Source organism: Cervus canadensis, chromosome 17, assembly GCF_019320065.1.
Source record: "Cervus canadensis isolate Bull #8, Minnesota chromosome 17, ASM1932006v1, whole genome shotgun sequence".
Classification (NCBI taxonomy): Eukaryota; Metazoa; Chordata; class Mammalia; order Artiodactyla; family Cervidae; genus Cervus; species Cervus canadensis.
The window spans coordinates 23,377,381-23,396,879 of record NC_057402.1 but is presented as its reverse complement, the minus strand read 5'-3'; the positions used below and the strand labels follow the sequence as shown (position 1 = coordinate 23,396,879).

At 39.9% G+C, this 19,499-nt stretch overlaps 1 protein-coding gene across 1 annotated transcript in view; it reads left to right on the top strand.

The window, feature by feature from the left end:
- Positions 1-11,797, top strand: part of LOC122455111 (protein only RNase P catalytic subunit) — a 118,895-nt gene extending 107,098 nt beyond the window's left edge. The window contains exons 7-9 of the mRNA XM_043489985.1: positions 6,120-6,268; positions 9,025-9,220; positions 11,480-11,797. Coding sequence (XP_043345920.1) covers positions 6,120-6,268; positions 9,025-9,220; positions 11,480-11,611 — 477 coding nt within the window. The 3' untranslated portion in view covers positions 11,612-11,797. The remainder of the gene's footprint in view (positions 1-6,119; positions 6,269-9,024; positions 9,221-11,479) is intronic.
- The last annotated feature ends 7,702 nt before the right edge of the window (positions 11,798-19,499 follow it).

Genomic DNA, 19,499 nt, shown 5'->3' with positions numbered 1-19,499 from the left:
CCTCAGTTCTGCTTTACTCCAGAAGGCTCTCTTCTCTCCATCCTTAGCACCAGCATCTCAGTTCTCATCACGTGTTACCTGAAATACTGCAGAAGCCCCCTTACTTGATCTCCTTATTCTAGGCCAGCCTCCTTGCAATCCACAGTGTTGATCTCCTTAAACTGCTAGTCATGTCATGCTCCTGTTTAAGTGCTTTGTTGTTCTCCACTGCTTTCAGCTGGTAAAAGATTCCTCCTCATGGTTTACAAGGACCTTCGTGATCTGACCCCTGTAGTCATTTCCAGCCTTCTTCCTGGGACTCCCTGTGTCATCCTCCCACATTTGACAGCTTGCAGTTCCCTGAATTCAGTGCATTAATGAAGAGCCCTCACCTTCAACCAATATGCTGCTGCTTAAAAAAAAAAAAACCAACTACATGCTGCTTCTTGTCCTTGGAAACTCCCGTTCCTTGCCTGAATAATTCATCTGAAAACTCAGCTCAGTCGTCGCTTCCTTAGCGGTGACTTCCCTGACCATCGTCTCCACCCCCAGTCTGATTTAGATGCCCATCCTTTATCCTCTCTTAGCACTTTTTACATCACATTACAATCATTTGACAGCAAAGTCCCGGAGCTGGGAATAATGTGTCTTCACATTGGTATTCACATCCCCAGTACCCTCTGCCTAATGACTGACAAAGAAGGTTGTCATTCATTTTTAATGAGTAAACTACCCTTTTCACTTTACCAGGGCCACAATTTTAAATATACACATGCACATGCACACTCATACATACCCGGAAACCCTTGAATCTGATCAAGTCTCTAGATCCAGCTGCCAATTTATAGGAAACAAGGAAGACTAGAGAATATGTTACATGATACCACAAGGATGCTGTTGGCAAAGTCTAAATGTGGGAACTTCCATCGGAATAGGAGCCACATTTCTTTAATGGTAGTCAGGCTCTCACAGTGTATGGAGTTCTTTTAGATCTTGATTTGTTTTTAAACTAAAAAGCAATATAACCTAGAGAAATATAAATGCTGATTGTATATTTGATATTAAGGAATTGTTAATATTTTTAGATGTGATAATGGTATTATGCTAATTTTTTTAAGAGTCCTTATACTTAGAAATACATTGACATATTCACAGATGATGTGATGTCTAGGATTTGTTTCAGAATAATCTGAAGCAGAAGTTGGTAGGGATATATATGAAATTGGATTGGCCATGAGCTGATAATTATTGAAGCTGGGTGATGGGCACATTATGCTATTCAGCTTTTGTTTATATTTAAAATTTTTGATAATAAAACTTTTATTGTAGTAAAATGTACATAACATACAATATATCATTTTAACCATTTTCAAGTGTACCGTTCAGTGGCATTAAGCACTACATTGTTGGGCAACCATCCCCATCACCAGAACATCACCTGAACTGAAACTCTGTACCATTAAACAGTATCTCCTTATTACCTCTCTTCTGGCCCCTGGCAAATACCATTCTGTTTTGTCTCTGAATTTGACTCCTCTAGGTAACTCATATAAATGAAATCATATAATACTCGTCCTTTTGTGTTTGACTTATCTTCAAGGTTCATCCAAGACCAAACTAGGCCTTCATAGGAAGGATCAAGAAGTATGTGACAAATATCCATGTGTACAGAATGGTCAGTATCTTAGATGAGGCAGTTCTCCCCTTGAGACTCTGAACAGGGATTAGGTTTAAATGAGAGAGCTGTGGAAGAGTTTCCTTGAGCTCAGGGCAGTTCTGACAAGAGAAGCTGAGATCCACTGTGGGATGTTCTCAACCTGGAGAATCCAGAGATGGTGAGGACAGTCTGGACCTGCCAAAGGGGTCTGAAGTCTGAACCACACAGCAGAGCAAAATACATAGTACAGCTGATTCTGGAGAATATCTCAAATTCCAAATTGCTTCCAGAACTCTGGGTACTTGGCACCTCAAGGTTAAGCTGAGATCGATTCTCACCATGCTCCCTCCCACATTGCTCTTTATGATGTCTAAATGATAATTCTCCAAAAACCAGAAGAGTAAACACAGATTGCAGCTTAATATTTGGTACAATTTCTGGTTTGGCTTCTATTCTAATTTGACTTGTCTCCAGTAGGAATAGATAAGAAGGTTTTTTTTTGTTTTTTTTTTTAATCATAAGTGACATTACTCATGCATGACTTACTTTTGGTGTAAACCTGGAAAGTAGTTCCTGAGCTTAGGGTAAAAATACAATTGGCTGAGCTACATGTGTTGGAAATAAGTGGGTAGGGATGTTCAGGAAGTAGAAAAGCTGCCTGAGAGGTGGGAGAGGGTCATGAAAGCAAGAGCTATTCTTAGTAACCCTAAATAGCAAGTGTAACTTCCTTTCCCTAGTCTTTTAACTTTTTACCTCCCCCTCTGCAGTCTCTGGCACTTCCTGGGTTTTATGGACTGTAGATCTTCAGAACTCTAAAGTCTTTAGGATCCGTCATCTACAGACATTATAGAAGTCCTATGCTAGTTTCCCAAGCAAGAAAGCTATGATCAATATTCCTCATTATAGGATAAGTTCAGGAAGGAAAGTTTTAGAAACAACCCAAATATGCATGGACATGAATAGATAAAATGTTGTATATAGATACAATGGAATATTATTCAGCCTTAAAAAGGAATAAAATTCTGATATGTGCCCTGTCTCTTCACTGGTGTATTAAAATCCTTTATATTTTATGTTGTTATTAATATGTTAGGCATTATGTCTGCCATTTTATTTTTTGTTTTCTATCACCGTTATCCTCTATTTTATTTTTCCTGCCTTCCTGTGGGTTGCTTGAACTTTTCTTAGAATTCCATTTTTGTGTGTCTATAGTGGGCATTTTTTTTTAAATCATAGTCTTTTTGAATATATATCTTTGTATAGCATTTTTAATGGTTGCTGAAAGCATCACATATGTACACACACATGTAACATCACAGTCTACTGGTGTTATCACTTTAACAGGTCTTCCGTCTTGCTAGACTGCATCTTTTCTAGTCCTTTGGCTAGAAAGAACCGGCCTTTGTTGGTCTTTTTTTGTCTGCATCCATTGGCATTTCCAGGTTGCTGGCTTCTTGATCTCCAAGTACAGGATATATGAGGCGAAAAGAAAATCCCAAGGTCCCTAGCCAGTCTGCCTTTTTAGCTCTACAAAGTCTTGCATTTGTTTTATACATAAAACATCTGAGGGTTTTAGTTGTACATAGTGGAAGAAATAGGGAAAACTACATCCACTCCATCTTCCCAGAAGTGGAGATTTCTTCCAGTTTTATTTTTGATCTAACATAGAATTAAGGTCAGTTTTCTTTTTCTTTACTATTCTAAGTATATCTATGACTCTGGGCCAGCCCATTGGATCCAGTCCTGGAATTTACCTCACAGGAAGTAGGCTCATAGCTAGATTGTTACAGAGTTTCAGGCAAATGCCTCTATTCCGTCCAGTACACTCATCTCTCTTTCCTATGTCTTTATTCTCCCTTGTTTGCATCATTACCAGAGAGCTGCTACTAGCAGAGACCTTTCGGCCACATGATGGTGCCCCAGAGTTGTTCAAGCTAACCTAAGCCCTTTCTGCTCTTCTTTGGGCCCCTGTCTTTAACTTAATATTAGTAAATTCAAGGCTATTTATTTAAACTGAGGTATAGATATGAGTGACTAAGCACACACACACAGAGATGTGAAGACCCAACTGTGTTTTTCTTTAAGCCATGTCTTCTCATATATATGGAATCAGTATCAAAAATTGGTTTTGTTTGAATTTTTTTTTTTTTTTTTTTGGTATCGAGAATAACTTTTTGGGAATTCATACAGGAATTTTTAGAAAGCAGTTGTCATTCCTTTTAATGAATTCAGTTGCCATTTTGTATCTGGGCTCATTGAAAATAATCTGTAATCTCAGCATAGCTTTTAAGAAAGGAAATTTGTAAGTGCATTTTGAAAGAGATTCACTCTCAATGTTTTTTGAGGTGTTTGAATCCCTGAACTAAATAAACTTCCATAGTGAAGATGTTTGATTACCAATCCAGCTTTTAAAATAGTACCTTATAAGATTATATAAAAATGCTTAGGATAAATAGATTGGCAAATAGAGTTAGATCTTTGGGTAGTGAGGTTATGACTGATTTCCTCTTTCACTTTTATTCTTGCCTATATTTTTCAAGCTTTCAGTAATAGAGGTAGGCATTTTTTATTTCAAAACAGAGGTAGGCGTTTTCTTCAGCTAATCAGAAAATGTCTACTAACCATCCAGTATATGTGGAACCAGCATATACATCTTTCCAGGCTTGAGAGTTGGGTAAGAAAATTATTAGGCACTCCCTCACTGAAGTCAGGGGCCATATCTTTCAAAACTTTGTAAGTTATGATACCTACCATATGCCTTATACATGGAGAGTTCTGGGAAATAACTGTTGAATGACCAGAGAAGCCATTACTCATAACTTTTTCTGGTTGTAAAGCTTTGGGTCAGAGTCGTCACAGTGGTATTGGTACACTTCTCTGCTCACATCCAGTGGCCAACTTGTGTCCATTCCGTCTGTTCATTCTAGAACTAAGAATTAGAGATCATGTAACTAACTACTGTTTCCTAAAATAATAAGATTAGTAATGGAGTAGAATGGGTAGAATGGGCCAAAAATACATATAAATCCAAAGCATTAAACAGTACTTAAAAGTTCAGCTCTCGTTAATTCATTATTAGACTAACAGGGAGAATCCATGTGTGTTAGACTAACAGGTAATCAAGCAATATTTGACAACTGATGAAATAAATGAATGAAAAATTATTGAGTAGAGAATTTTAACTAATATCCTGAAAGTCTACATGGGAAGAAATTTTTGAGTTAAGGAAAGCTAGGCTAAAATAAATGCCTTCCCAACCAAGACCCAAGAAAATTAAGGATTTCTTCAGTGACTTTCAGCTTGTGATTTTCATAGGGCCTGGAGTTTTTATAAATTATAGAACTATTATATTTCCAGTACACTGTTGTGTAACTTAAGTTAAAATATTTTATTAGCTTTTATATATTATACTTAGTAATATTCATTTATAGCTTAGTTTAATAGGTTGTACATGAAAATAGTTTATAGACTTTTCCTTACAAAAGATTGAATGTAAGCAAGCTCACCAAAGTGCAGGATTTACTAAAAATCCCACTTCAAACTTTTAAGAGGAATCCATGTGCACACAAGACATGTGGGAAGTGGAAAGAATAGGGGGTAAATTCACTGAGTGGAAAATAAGCTGGAGGATGAAAATTGACAGACCTTTTGGAGGAAAGAGGGATTTCAGTGAAAAGGAGCAGTCTTAGCAGAATTATGATGTGGAAAAGTTGACTGAAAATGCAGTATCTTCATGGATACATATGGCTGAATCCCTTCATTGTTCTCCTGAAACTATCACAACATTGTTAATTAGCTATATCCCAATACAAAGTTAAAAGTTAAAAAACTTTAAGTAAAAAAAAGAAATATCTATTCCAGCCATTTACAGACTTTTAATAAAAGAAGGGTTAGTCTCTCAGTCCTGACTCTTTGCAACCCCATGGACTGTAGCCTGCCAGGCTCCTCTGTTGCCATTCCCTTCTCCAGGGGGTCTTCCTGACCCAGGGATTGAACCCAGGTCTCCTGCATTGGAGGCAGGTTCTTTACTGTCTGAGCCATCCTTTATTTAAATAAAAATCTATGCAGAATACCAATATATAAGTAGACAAAAACTGAGCTGTTTGGGTTGAAACAGGGTTGGGAGTGTATAGGAACCAAACCCCGTCCTTCTTAGCCCCCTACCTCTGTCCCAGTGGGCCCTATGGAACACAGTTTAAAAATAGCTCATCTTGTCTATGCTTAGAAACCTCCCCAGGTATCCCATGTAGCCTGGCCAGTGGGCAGGTATTAGATAATCATTTGTAACAAGGGAGCATTTCCCTCAGGCTTGTTTACAAAGACGGGCAGTTACGTCTTACCAGAAAAGACTGTTTAGGAATATTTTCTCACCTCTTACCAGAAAAGACTGTTTGACCCATTGAGATTACTGTCTGGGAGAATCACTCCCCTTACTTGAGATTCTTCCCTTGACTTTCTTGGGGACTGGCTTTGTGTTTTTCAGCTCTTGAATGTGGTCTCTCACCTCGCGAAGCAGAATCTTCAAGTGCTGGTCCTGGGCCGGAAGCATATGTTAACGCAAAATTCCCGGTGGAAAAGAGTTGAGATGGAAAAGATGCAAAAGCAAGCCAGCTTTTTTTTCGCTGACAACATGTAGGTATTGAAGTTATTAAGTGAATTACACTAGGCTCCAGTCATCTGCTTGTTACCTGTTTTTTTATTTTTAAAGTGCATGTGTGTGTGGGTATATATGTATAATCAGCCTCATTCCAAAAAAAAGAAGATGTGAGGCAGCTTATAAAAATATAGTTTTTATAGCAGGATAAACTTAAATAGATGAGAAATCAGTTTAAAGGAGAAATAAGTTAAAGCCCCAAATGAGATTAGTACACAGAATGCATGCCATAAATTCCTGAACAGATCATTTAACAAATATTTAACAAATAGGAGCACCATCTGTGTTCCTGAAGAAATACCAGTGAACAAAACCAAGTCCCTGTCCTCTTGGAACTTAGCAGTAAAGAGGTAAACAAATAAACAGGTAATGTCCTTCCGGGCAGTGATCAAAGCTATGAAGACAGGGAATGAGTGAGTCGTTGGAGAAAGGAAGAGAGGTAGTGGGAAGAAACTACCAGGCAGAAGGAACAGCAAGTGTTCAAAAGGCCCTGAACAGCAACGACAAAGGGCCTTCCCAGTGGTCCAGTGGCTAAGACTCTGCACTCCCAATGCACGGAGGCCAAGTTTGATCCCTGCTCAGGGAACTAGATCCCGTGTGCTGCAACTAAGAGTTCACATGCCACAACTAAAGATCCTGCGTGCCACAACCAAGACCCACTGCAAATGGGGAGGGAGGGAAAGAGGGCTGTCAGTCAGGAATGAGGGGAGCTGGCAGGCCAGTGTGGATGGTCAGTTCTGAGGTCGCAGAGAAGGCAGGGACCGCGTTACAGAGGACCTTGTGGGCTCTGGATTTTATTCTAAATATAAAGGGAATGTTGCTATGAGCTACAGCTTCCCAGGAAACCAAAGGAAGGTGGAAAACATGATCAGCAACAAAATACACAGTGTCCATAGAGTATGCAGAAAGTAGCTAATCAGGAGGAGCACAGATCTACAACACCCTGTTAGCACGCATTTAGGTTCTCATACTATTTATGCTGACAAAGGTTTATTTACAACTTAGCATGGATCATGAGCGAACCTGAGTCTGGGTTTTGTTGGGTTGAATGTGATAACTTCAGGATTTGTCAGTATTGTCCAAACTGTTTCTTCTTAAAAAGGTCAAATGGAGGAATTCTCTGACAGTACAGTGGTTAGGATGGCAATCTCACTGCTGTGGCCCAGATTCAATCCCTGGTCAAGGAACTAAGGATCCCGCAGGTCAGACAGTGCAGCCAAAAAAAAAAAAAAGTCAAATGACAATCAATGCATAAAGCTGGAAGCTAACCCCTCCTTCAGATCCCAAACCAAATCTCATTTTTCTGTAGCTAAGTCCTTTTATTTATTCATGGAGTGGGTACTTCCATCTTTCCAAGACTATAAGATAATAGTAATGCCCTTCCTTTAGTCACATTAGGCAGCATTAGCTAAACCTGAGGACCGCAGGCTTGAGAATCAATCTACCCTGGTTCAGATCATGGCCCTGTCACTTCCTGTCTGGGAAGTGTTTCCCTTGTCTGTCTTCTTTTCTTCATAGGTTCCCTCATGGGGATTCAGTGAGAAAATACTTGCAAACAATACATGTGAGGCTCTTGGCACAGTACCAAGTACGTGGAAAGCATCTGTATTCGTTGCTGTCACCATCATCATTATTTTTCATAGGTAGAAGAACTCAGTAATGGTAGTGTTATAACCAAGAAGCCTGTTGGAAATTGGTCTCGTGCTTGGTTTGGAGCCTGTATTTATTGTATATGCTGAAATTCCAAACCCAGTGGTGAAGATTGATTCAGCCACCTTCTATGGCTTTGGATTTGAGTATTTAAATTTTTTAACATTAACTCTGTTTGCCACTAATGTGCCAAAGAAGCGTGTTCAAACCTAAACTAGGGAGAATAGTATAGTGAATGCCCGCGGGACTGTCACTCAGTTCCCATAGCTACTGTCATTTGTTAATGTTGTTCCATATAACCCCCACGGTTTTTTTTTTTTCCCCTGAAGATTATTTTAAAGACAGATTCCAGTTATTTTATCATTTCACTTGAAATTGAAATACTTTAGTATAAGGTATCCTGTAAAGGATCCACTTTGGGTCATTTGGATCAAGATATGTGGCTTAATCACATGTTGCCATCGGAATCTCCTGAGTCAAGGTAACTAGTGCTGTTTTTACAGCACGTGTATTCAAGCACTCACCACTGATGTTGAGGGCTCATTGGAGACTGGAGGTGCCTTTGGGTGCTGATCAGGACGGCTACCCAGAAGCTACTTGGAGATACCAGTTTCAGCTTTGAGGTTAGCCCCTTACTTTTGCAAGAAAAGTGTCCTCTTGCCCTGTTAGTATTATGAATATTTCTTGAATTCGAGTGAGGAAAGGGGTAGGGGAAACATGTGCTCTGTAGTGGATGAGGCAGATGAGGAAGCCTTCATGGGGACACAGAGAACCAGCTTTTAAGTATGAAGAGAGAATTACTGTTAGAATTCTCCATTCTAGAGGTAGAGTCCAGTTGAACTGCTAAGAATCCTGAGCGTTAGCATTCCTTTCCCTGTAGCTGGCCATCTGTGTTCTCGATCATGTTGTCTACCAGCTGAAGACTTGAAGGTTGTTCATAACTATCCTTGGTTGATCATATCAGTTAAGAACAAAGAATACTTCTGAGGAAAGTAGAGAAAGAAGTAAACAGCATGGTGAAGAATGCTGTTCTCTGCCTCTTTGGACGTGTGTTTGATTGTGTCCATTCTTATGTCCGGCTCAGCTCTGAGGATGATCCGTTTCTTCTGTATGCCACACTGCACTCAGGAAACCACTGCAAGTTTATCACAAAAGACCTGATGCGAGACCACAAGGCCTGTCTGCCTGATGCCAAGACCCAGCGCCTGTTCTTTAAGTGGCAGCAGGGACATCAGCTGGCAATTGTTAGTAAGCATCCAGGAGCAAAAATAACCTTTCAGGTATGTTATCCATCTTCTCCATAACATCAGCAGAGCCAACTATATGGTAAGAATGTGACACGGTCAAAGAACAGTGCAACTAGTTCTCGATGTTTTGTTTTTCTTAGCTTTAGTTTGATATTTTGGAGAAGGCAATGGCAACCCACTCCAGTACTCTTGCCTGGAAAATCCCAGGGAGCCTGGTAGGCTGCAGTCCATGGGATCGTGAAGAGTTGGACATGACTGAGTGACTTCACTTTCACTTTTCACTTTCATGCATTGGAGGAGGAAATGGCAACCCACTCCAGTGTTCTTGCCTGGAGAATCCCAGGGATGTCGGAGCCTGATGGGCTGCCGTCTATGGGGTCGCACAGAGTCGGACATGACTGAAGCAACTTAGCAGCAGCAGCAGCAATTTGGTATTTGGAATTAGCCAGATCCTAAAAACACAGAGTCTGCCAGAGCAATGTTTTCCTAGGCAACCCCACGTTAACTGACGTATTGAAAACCCCTGAAGTGTCGTCAGTTGTGACTTCAGTTATGTTATCAGTTACAAATCCCTATATGTGTTTTTTATTTTCCTATTTATTTGCCATAGCTCAAAATTCTGTATGTCTTATGACTCATCATGCTTCTGTTTCTGCTGAATAACTCCTTTTTCCTGTTTAATCCACTTTTGTGGCACAGTCTCAATTGAATTCTTTTTTGATTCTAGTTGAAATACCTGTAAGTACAAGAATGTCTCTTGTGTAAAAGCAAAGAGAAAATCTAAAGGCAATTTACTACAGAAAAATACACTAGCCAATGGTAAATACAGTCCAGGGTTCAACAAACATACAAAAACAACATTTGTAGGAAATATGTTATCAAATGATACCATAGAAATGCAATCAGCAAAATCAACTGTGGGAAACAGTATAGGACCTGGTTTCCTCAACAACAAAAAACTGCAAGAAAAATAGAGTTGAAAAGAGAAGCTCTAGATTGTAAGAGAATTGAGAGAGAGTTTAGCCAGTCACAATGTAACAACCTTATTTCAATTCCTATTCAGACAAACTGTAAAATATAATACACATATAATAATTGGAAAAATGTAAACAGTAGAAATTTGACAATGTTAAGGAGTTGTTAATTCTTAAGTATAATAATAATATTCCTTTTATATTTACAAAATAAGTTCTTTCAGAGATACATACTGAATTATAGAAGAAATGATATAATATCTGAGATTTATTTCAAAATAATTTGAGGGATTCATCCATTCGGATGAAGTAAGATTACCCATGAATTTTGATGATTTTTGAGGCCGGGTAATGGGTATATATGAGTTCATTGTTCTGTTTCTTTATTTTTGTATATTTGAAAGTTTTCTCTGTTGCATACAAAATCATTAAAGACAAAAAAGGAATATACATTTTTTTTTCTTATAGAGAGTCCTTAACCTTAAAAATGAAACCTCCCCAGAAAGGAACTCCTAACAATAGGGTTCATCTTTTTTTTAATTGAAATATAGTTAATTTACAATGTGTCAACTTCAAGTATGCAGCAGTAATACAATGGTAGATATATATGTGGGGGGGGGGTGGGTGTATATATATATTCTTTTCTTTTCCATTATAGGTTATTATACTGATTAGCTTTCTCTGTGCTATACAGTAGGTTCTTATTTACTTATTTTTTTTTAAGTGAGGAAGTCTTTTTTTTTTTCTTCTTTTTTCTTTATTTTTGGCTGCACTGGGTCCTCATTGCTGCACACGGGTTTTTTCTTAATTGTGGAGAGTGGGGGCTACTCTTGTGGAGCACAGACTCTAGGTGCACAGGCTTCAGTAGTTAGGGCACAGGGGCTCATTAGCTTGGCTCTTGGGCCCAAGATCATGCAGGCTTCAGTAGTTGTGGCTCGAGGGCTCTAGAGCACGGGCTCAGCAGTTGTTGTGCATGGGCTTAGTTGTTCCTTGGCATGTGGAATCTTCCCAGATGAGAGATCAAACCCATGTCCTCTGTACTGGCAAGCAGATTCTTTATCTATTGCACCACCAAGGAAGTCTTCTCTTTTATATGTAGTAATGTGTATCTGTTAATCCTATTTTATCCTCAACCCCCACCGTTCCTACTGCCAGGATTCATCTTCACAGAGCTAGCTGCTCTTTGAAAATCCATTGTTAAGTAAGACAAAGAATACATCTCTGAAGCAAACTGAGAAATCGTCAGAAAAGAAAGGGAAATGGCCAGATGTTCCTTTAGTGTTGTTCTCAATGTGTGGTTCCCTTTTTAATTCAACAGCATATTCTCAGCTATGATACCGTGGTGCAAACAACTGGAGACTCGTGGCACATACCTTATGATGACGACCTGGTGGAAAGATATTCCTATGAAGTGCCAACCAAATGGCTTTGCCTTCACCGGAAGACGTAAAGACTCTTACCCCATGCTGAACTTGTGTCTGGGTGTCCTCCTGGTTGGCTTCAGAGCTCTTAAGTTGATGCTTGTTTAGAGCATTGCTTCTGTTCTGTTTGATTCAGTTTTTCCTGTTTGGTCCAGTTGGTTTATATATCAATAAGTTGACTTTTTAATTAAATGAGATATAATATCTTTTCATAACCGGTTGCATTTTTTGCCCTAACATTTGTTGGGATTTGAGGCTTATCTGAAGTTGGGGAACTCAATACGAAGTGATGCCTGCATTGGTGTGTGCTAAGTCGCTTCAGTAATGTCCGACTCTTTGTGACCCTGTGGACTGTAGCCCACCAGGCTCCTCTGTCCATGGGATTCTCCAGGCAAGAAGACTGAAGTGGGTTGCCATGCTCTCTTCCAGGGGATCTTCCCAACCGAGAGATCGGACCTGAGTCTCCTGCAACTCCTGAATTGCAGGCAGATTATTTACTGCTGAGCCACCAGGGAAGACAGAGTGATGCCTACCTTTCTCTTATTGGGCCAGCCATTCCACTTGCATGGGCAACAGGGTCTTCTGGCATCCTTTCTGCTGCCCTTCCAGGTCCATCAATAGCAGAATCAGTCCATCTGCTGTTGGGCTCCAGGTTGTTTGTAAACCCCTTCTCCATTTCTGATATCGTCTCATCCTCTACATGTTATCTCCTACCCACACTGAATCACTTATGATCCTCTGATGAACTGCCTCAGATGTCAAAGGCTTATTAGCAACTTTTACTTATTATCCAATGATTTGGGTTGGAGGAAAGGGGGCACTTCCTTCTTTTTAGACTATGATCATTTTTCTTCATCCTGTAACGCTTTTCAGGATTGATTCAGCATTTTGTGAATTCCACTGGGCTTCCCTGATAGTTCAGTTTGTAAAGAATCCACCTGCAATGCAGGAGACCCCAGTTCAATTCCTGGGTTGGGAAGATCCACTGGAGAAGGGATAGGCTACTCACTCCCGTATTCTTGGGCTTGCCTTGTGGCTCAGCCAGTAGAGAATCCGCCTGCAATGTGGGAGACCTGGGTTTGATTCCTGGGTTGGGAAGATCCTCTGGAGAAGGGAAAGGCTACCCACTCCAGCGTTCTGGCCTGGAGAATTACATGGATTGTATAGTCCATTGTGTCACAAAGAGTTGGACACAACTGAGCGACTTTCACTTTCATTAATTCCATCACTTGGGATGAAGGTTTTCTAAATCATATAGATTTGTTTCATTTCATCAAGTTTGGCTTACTTTACCAAAGTAAGTTTTCATAATTGCATTTCTGTTTTACTGGCTTGCTCGACAGTGTATTTTTTTTTTCCTTTTTTGGCAATATGTTTCTTGATTTTTTTTTTGTGTGTGTGTGTGGTTTTTTTTTTTTTTTTTTTTTTTTTTTTTTTGTTTCTTGATTTTAACTGAAAAAATTCACATCTGCAACACTTTATAACAGATTTTTCCTTATACATGCTATATGATTTCATATTCAAGAATAGGCAAAACCAATCTATGCTGGAAAAAATCAGAATAGTAGTTGCCTGAGGATAAGGGCACAAGAGAACTGACTTTGTGGGGGTGATGGAAGGTTCTGGGTGGTGCTAACGTAGTGTATGTAATGTTAGTCAAAATTCATCACACTAAACACTTAAAATTGATGCATTTACAACAACATACCTGAAAAAAGTGTATTAGCATAAAAAAGTTATTTACGTGAAATGAACAGCGACCTAATTTACAAAAGACCATGTACATGGATATAAGTAGGGTCTGTATGCCTTCTCCCATATTATGCACAGGGAGACAGTCCAGGAAAACCAGAGGCACAGATGTTTGGCCTCCTTGCCCATTATTGGATTCAGCACTGCCGCCCCCAGAGGAAGGAACTCTCCAGACAAGGGTCTGATAAACTGAGGGCATCGAAAGATGTTGAGAGAACGCTCTCAAATCCAACCTTTTTTTCTAAATTTCACAAACTACATACTTAGAACACTGGGCTTTCAGTGAGCTAAACTTTTTTTTTTTTTTAAAGGAACTATCCTAGTTTTAAGAAAATTAGGGGGAAATGCATTTGTTAAATAAGACTGTCTAAAAGCTTAATGCAGATTCCTCACAAGTTGCTCCTAGGGATGGGGTAGGATGCAGAAAGAATGTAGGGCTTTGGAGCAGGAGTGAACCTTGAAGAACGTAAGGCCAAACAGTTGCATTTTATAGAGGAGGAAGATGCGATGGCTCCCCTGGATCCCACAGCTAGTTAGTGGAGACATTTAAGCCATAATCCAGCTCTTCTGATTCTCAGCCAAAGAGTCTTTCTTGTACTGTACACCATGATTTAGGCTAGAGTAGTTCATACTCAGCCTGAATGGTAGAGCATCCGGTGTGCAGATTTAGAAACTTTGTTAGCTACATAAGAGAAAGTAGGAAACAAGAGAAAGGGAACGGGGAGGACAACCTCTTAAAGGGCCCACGTTTCCATCACGGCTCATCAGCGTAGAAAATTGTGGTAGGGAAATTATATTATTTTTGAACTCTTTGATGCCATTCCAAAACAAAATCCCTAATCTCTGCTGGAGGTAAATTGAGGTGCATCTGTCATTTGTCTAGAAGGAGGGGAGTTCTAGGCTGCTCAGTCAATTGCACTGACATGGAACCCTGGGGAGTGCAGATTTTTCTCTGAATGGAGACAGCTGGTACTCTGTGCTTAGGCTTACCTTTGTATTCTGATCACCCGAGTGAAACAAAAGCTTCCTGTCTAATTCAAAGTCCCAGACACAGTGGGAAGAAGGAATTCTTTAAAACCTGCGCCCTGGACTGAAAGTATCTTTAGAGTCAGCCAGCCGTGAAAAACGAAGGCTTTGAAACTCTGCCACTGAAAAGTATTTCTAAAGTGCTTTGTACTTCCCCCTGGCATGCTCCTGAACTTATATTCTCTTTTCCTCCTGCCGTTCTCAGACCCAATAAAGAGAACATCTCAAAGAAGAAGCCTGAGTTCATTCTCTTAGGGTTCCACTGGGACTGTCTAACCTCAGATGCCTTGTTCTTCATGTTAAATGAATTTTTTTCTTCAAGTTTGTACTTAAATATAATTACTGCTTCCCTGGTCCTCTAGCAGGTTTCTTGCTTTCTTAAAAAAACTGTCCTAAGATATAAAATGCATATGTGTTTATATTAATAGATTTCTTTTTCTCTGATAACTTCACTCTAAAGGAGGCATAGAAAGGAAGGATATGTTATGTAGGCACCTGAATTCTGGCCCATCATTGTGAGTCTTTGCTAAAAATCAAAATTACCGGGATAGTTGAGGGCAAAGCTAAACGGAGTCCTGGATCTGGTACTTTTGCCCATCTTTCAGCAACTTCGAACTTCTAGAGTGAGAAACACCTAGGGAACCCTTGTGGGAATGACTGGGAGTAGAGGAACATAGGCCAGTGTGATGACATTGTGGGATTTAGGTTTGAGTTCTTTCAGGGCTGAGACCTAGGCAGACAGAGTTCTCAGTAAGTGGAACAAAGCAGCTGCTCGAGCCTCCGATAACCTACAGGATGAGAGTAGGGTTGCCAAATAAAATACAGTCTCCCAGTTAAATTTGAATTTCAGATAAATGACAGTTCTTCTGTATAAATAGGTCACAAGTATTGCAGGGACTTATTTACCCTAAAATTACTTACTACCTATCTGAAATTCACAATTAGCAGGCATCCTACATTTTTATTTGCTCCATCTGGAAACTCTAGGTGGGAATTAGATGGGAAGATGAGGGGTAGTGGGAAATGAAGCATCTATAAAGCGCATAGCACTACAGGAGACTGGAGGGGGGCAAGGATAAGAAAAGATGTAAGTAAAAGGCAGCCTGGGCAGGAGGTGGGGCTAAGGGCAGAGGAGAGAAGACTAGCTTTTTTCTGCTTCTTCCCAGCCAATGACAATCTTGAGTCTACACGATACAAATGAAGGAAGTTCCATTCACAGATCTACTTAGAGGAAGCCATACAGTCCAGTGGGATGAAAGAAAATATAGGAGACAGAATATTCTCTCAGTATTCAGTTCAGTTCAGTTCAGTCGCTCAGTCGTGTCCGACTCTTTTCGACCCCGTGAACTGCAACACGCTGGGTCTCCCTGTCCATCACCAACTCCCAGAGCCTACACAAACTCATGTCCACTGAGTCGGTGATGCCATCCAGCCATCTCATCCTCTGTCATCCCCTTCTCCTCCTGCCCTCAATCTTTCCCAGCATCAGGGTCTTTTCAAATGAGTCAGTTCTTCGCATCAGGTGGCCAAAGTATTGGAGTTTCAGCTTCAACATCAGTCCTTCCAAGAACACCCAGGACTGATCTCCTTTAGGATGGACTGGTTGGATCTCCTTGCAGTCCAAGGGACTCTTGAGAGTCTTCTCCAACACCACAGTTCAAAAGCATCAATTCTTCGGCGCTCAGCTTTCTTTATAGTCCAACTCTCACATCCATACATGACTACTTGAAAAACCATAGCCTTGACCAGACGGACCTTTGTTGGCAAAGTAATGTCTCTGCTTTTTATATGCTCTCTAGGTTGGTCATAACTTTCCTTCCAAGGAGTAAGCGTCTTTTAATTTCATGGCTGCAGTCACCATCTGCAGTGATTTTGGAGCCCAAAAAAATAGTCTCTCACTGTTTCCATTGTTTCCCCATCTATCTGCCATGAAGTGATGCAACCAGATGCCATGATCTTAGTTTTCTGAATGTTAAGCTTTAAGCCAACTTTTTCACTCTCCTCTTTCACTTTCATCAAGAGGCTCTTTAGTTCTTCTTCACTTCCTGCCGTAAGGGTGGTGTCATCTGCATATCTGAGTTTATTGATATTTCTCCCGGCAATCTTGATTCCAGTTTGTGCTTCTTCCAGCCCAGCGTTTCTCATGATGTACTCTGCATATAAGTTAAATAAGCAGGGTGACAATATACAGCCTTGACGTACTCCTTTCCCGATTTGGAACCAGTCTGTTGTTCCATGTCCAGTTCTAACTGTTGCTTCCTGACCTGCATACAGGTTTCTCAAGAGGCAGGTCAGGTGGTCTGGTATTCCCATCTCTTTCAGAATTTTCCACAGTTCGTTGTGATCCACACAGTATTTAATGAAAATAAATGCCACAAAACAAAAGAGATGGGACCACCGATGAATAAATGCAGTAAATCTTGAGAAATAATCTTCAGTTTTCTCTTGTCATGTCTCTGTTATGGTGTTTCAAGATTCCCTGAAGACTTTTGTCCTCACATTTTGTCTCTGTTGGCAGTATCTGACGGATACTTCCAGAGACTACGTATATACAACTTGCTCTCAACCAGGAATTGAAGTAAACAGGAAGCCAATTATCTAGTCACAGATAACAGCTAAAAATAATCTGTTTTGCTACCAGAGTACTAGAAAAAGTACACTCATCAAATGGATTAAGTTATTCAAATAACAATGATAATTTATTATAAATAGCAGTGTTATGTGACAGGGTTTTGGTAGCTTCTGGCAAAGTTAATGTAGGATTAATTTCAGCCACATTTAAATGATCACAACATTAATGTTTCCAGTGTTAGTTAAAGTCCAACCCAAGAAGCAAAAGCTTGAGAAATCATAATTTCTTGTATGATAGACACATAAATTCATTTTAAGGAGACCAGTTGAGATCATCCTATCACTCTCAGCTGGGCTAAAACATTACTACATATCAAGTTTAGTTCACATCTGAATATTGAAAGTCCACTTTTTTTTTTAATAAAAAAAGGGTTTTTTCAGCTGAAGTATAGTTGCATTACATTGATTCAGGTGTACAACAAAGTGATTCAAATATATGTGTGTGTGTGTGTGTGTATTTGTTTCAGGTTCTTTTCCATTATAGTTTATCACAAGATACTGAATATGGTTCCCTGTACTATACAGTAGATCTTTGTTGTTTGTGAAAGTCCATCAATAAAACAGCTCTCTTGTGTCTTCTATGACTGCATCAGAACCAAGAATGTCAGTGTCTGGAATTCCCTGACAGTTCCGCTGCTCATTCGGCTCTCGGGCAGAGTGACATCTCAGCCAGGCAGGATAGTATGGGGCCTCCACCTTCCTGAAACAGGTTCCTCTGGAAGTAGTTATGGCAGGTCAAACAAAAGGTAAGTTCCTCAGCCAGACTTATTACTTAAGATGTACTGTATTATTAATTCTTTAAAAATAAATTGTTGTTGTATTTTCCTCCTCTTCCCAGTGACCATACCATTGAATCCAAAGTTTCATTGTTTTCTGTCCTCTGCTACAAAGCTTAGTAGTCTAATGCTATTAAGTTTTTATACATATCTATGCCTGTTTTATATATATATATATATATATTTATATATACACACACATATACATATATATATATGTTGGTGGTTTAGTCACTTAGTTGTGTCTGACTCTTTGGGACCCCACAAACTATAGCCCCCCAAGGCTCTTCTGTCTGTGGGATTTCCCAGGCCAGAATACTGGAGTAGGTTACAATTTCGTTCTCCAGGGATCTTCTCAACCCAGGGATTGAACCCGAGTCTCCTCCTTGGCAGGCAAATTCTTTACCACTGAGCCACCTGGGAAGTCCCATATATTACACATTTATCTACATAATTTTTAAAAGATCATTCATTCTCTGTAAGCTCTTTTGTAATACGGTTTTTTTCCCACCAGACAAAAAACAAACTTTTCCTTGTTGTCATAGTCTTCTAGCACTTCTTCTTCATGTATTTCAAACATCATAACATAAATTCATAAAACGAGGCAGTCAAGTTAAGCTAGGGCATTACTGTACACCATAAAATCCTACTCACGTGATGGTGTACTCACAAAACACTAATCAAGGTTTCCTTGTGTTCAGAAGGAAATTTGTGTTCCAGGAAACTGTCACCCTGATGATAGCTACTGGGTCAAATTAAAGATCATGTCCTTTGGCCCTTAGCCCTGTTCTGGCAGGAATAATCAAATCCTTAAAGAAATGGGTCTTTTCCAAGTTAGGCCTTCTAATCTCCAGCTCCTAAAGAAATTAACTCTGGTCAGACCAATTATTTGAAGGCAAAGCCTGAGGAAGTTTTGCTGCTATACACAACTAACTGAGCTTTTTATTTTTTAAAGTAAATCATGTGGCTCTTTTTGTTCTTTGATAGGGAGGTTTCTGTGAGGAAATCAGTATTGAACAGTTTGTGCTTTATAAGTGGCAGTTTTTTTCTCTCCTATTTCCACTGCTATTACCCCCAGAGATTTCAACAGCTTCCATATTCTGGTCTCATCATTTCTTTCTCTTTTGTTTTTTTTCCTCAATATTTTTATTTATTTGGCTGTGCCGGGTCTTAATTGCAACCCATGGGACCTTTGGATGGTCCCATGTGGATCTAGTTCCCTGACCAGGGATCAAACCCAGGCTGTCTGCTTTGGGAGTTTGGAGTCTCAGCCATCCAGACCACCAGGGAAGTCCTTGTTCTCATGGTTTCTTAACCACTTAAGCTCTGATGATGCCCCCTGGGAGATGCCAACCTGGATCTTTTAAACTATGTAAAAGTGCTCCACTTTCAGGATATCACACTTTCGAGCTCTTCATTTTGAGCACAACCTCCTTACCTGTCCCACTGCTACATCCCTACCTTCAGTTCCTAGACCTGTTCTTAAGCCTCTTCCTTCCTCACCTAGAGGCCTCTCTCGTCCATCCCCATCTGGCTTTGCTTGCCTTCTTTCTTATCTCACCCTACCCTTAAACTATTCATTTCATGAATGCTTCGGTAACACTTCAGATTCATTTACTCATTCTACCTCCTGGGGTGTCCATCTTACCAATTCTAAACCTAACTTTGGGTAACCCAAGATCTGTCCACTTCCTCTGCTCCTACACACCACAGTGTTGCTACAAAAGTCATG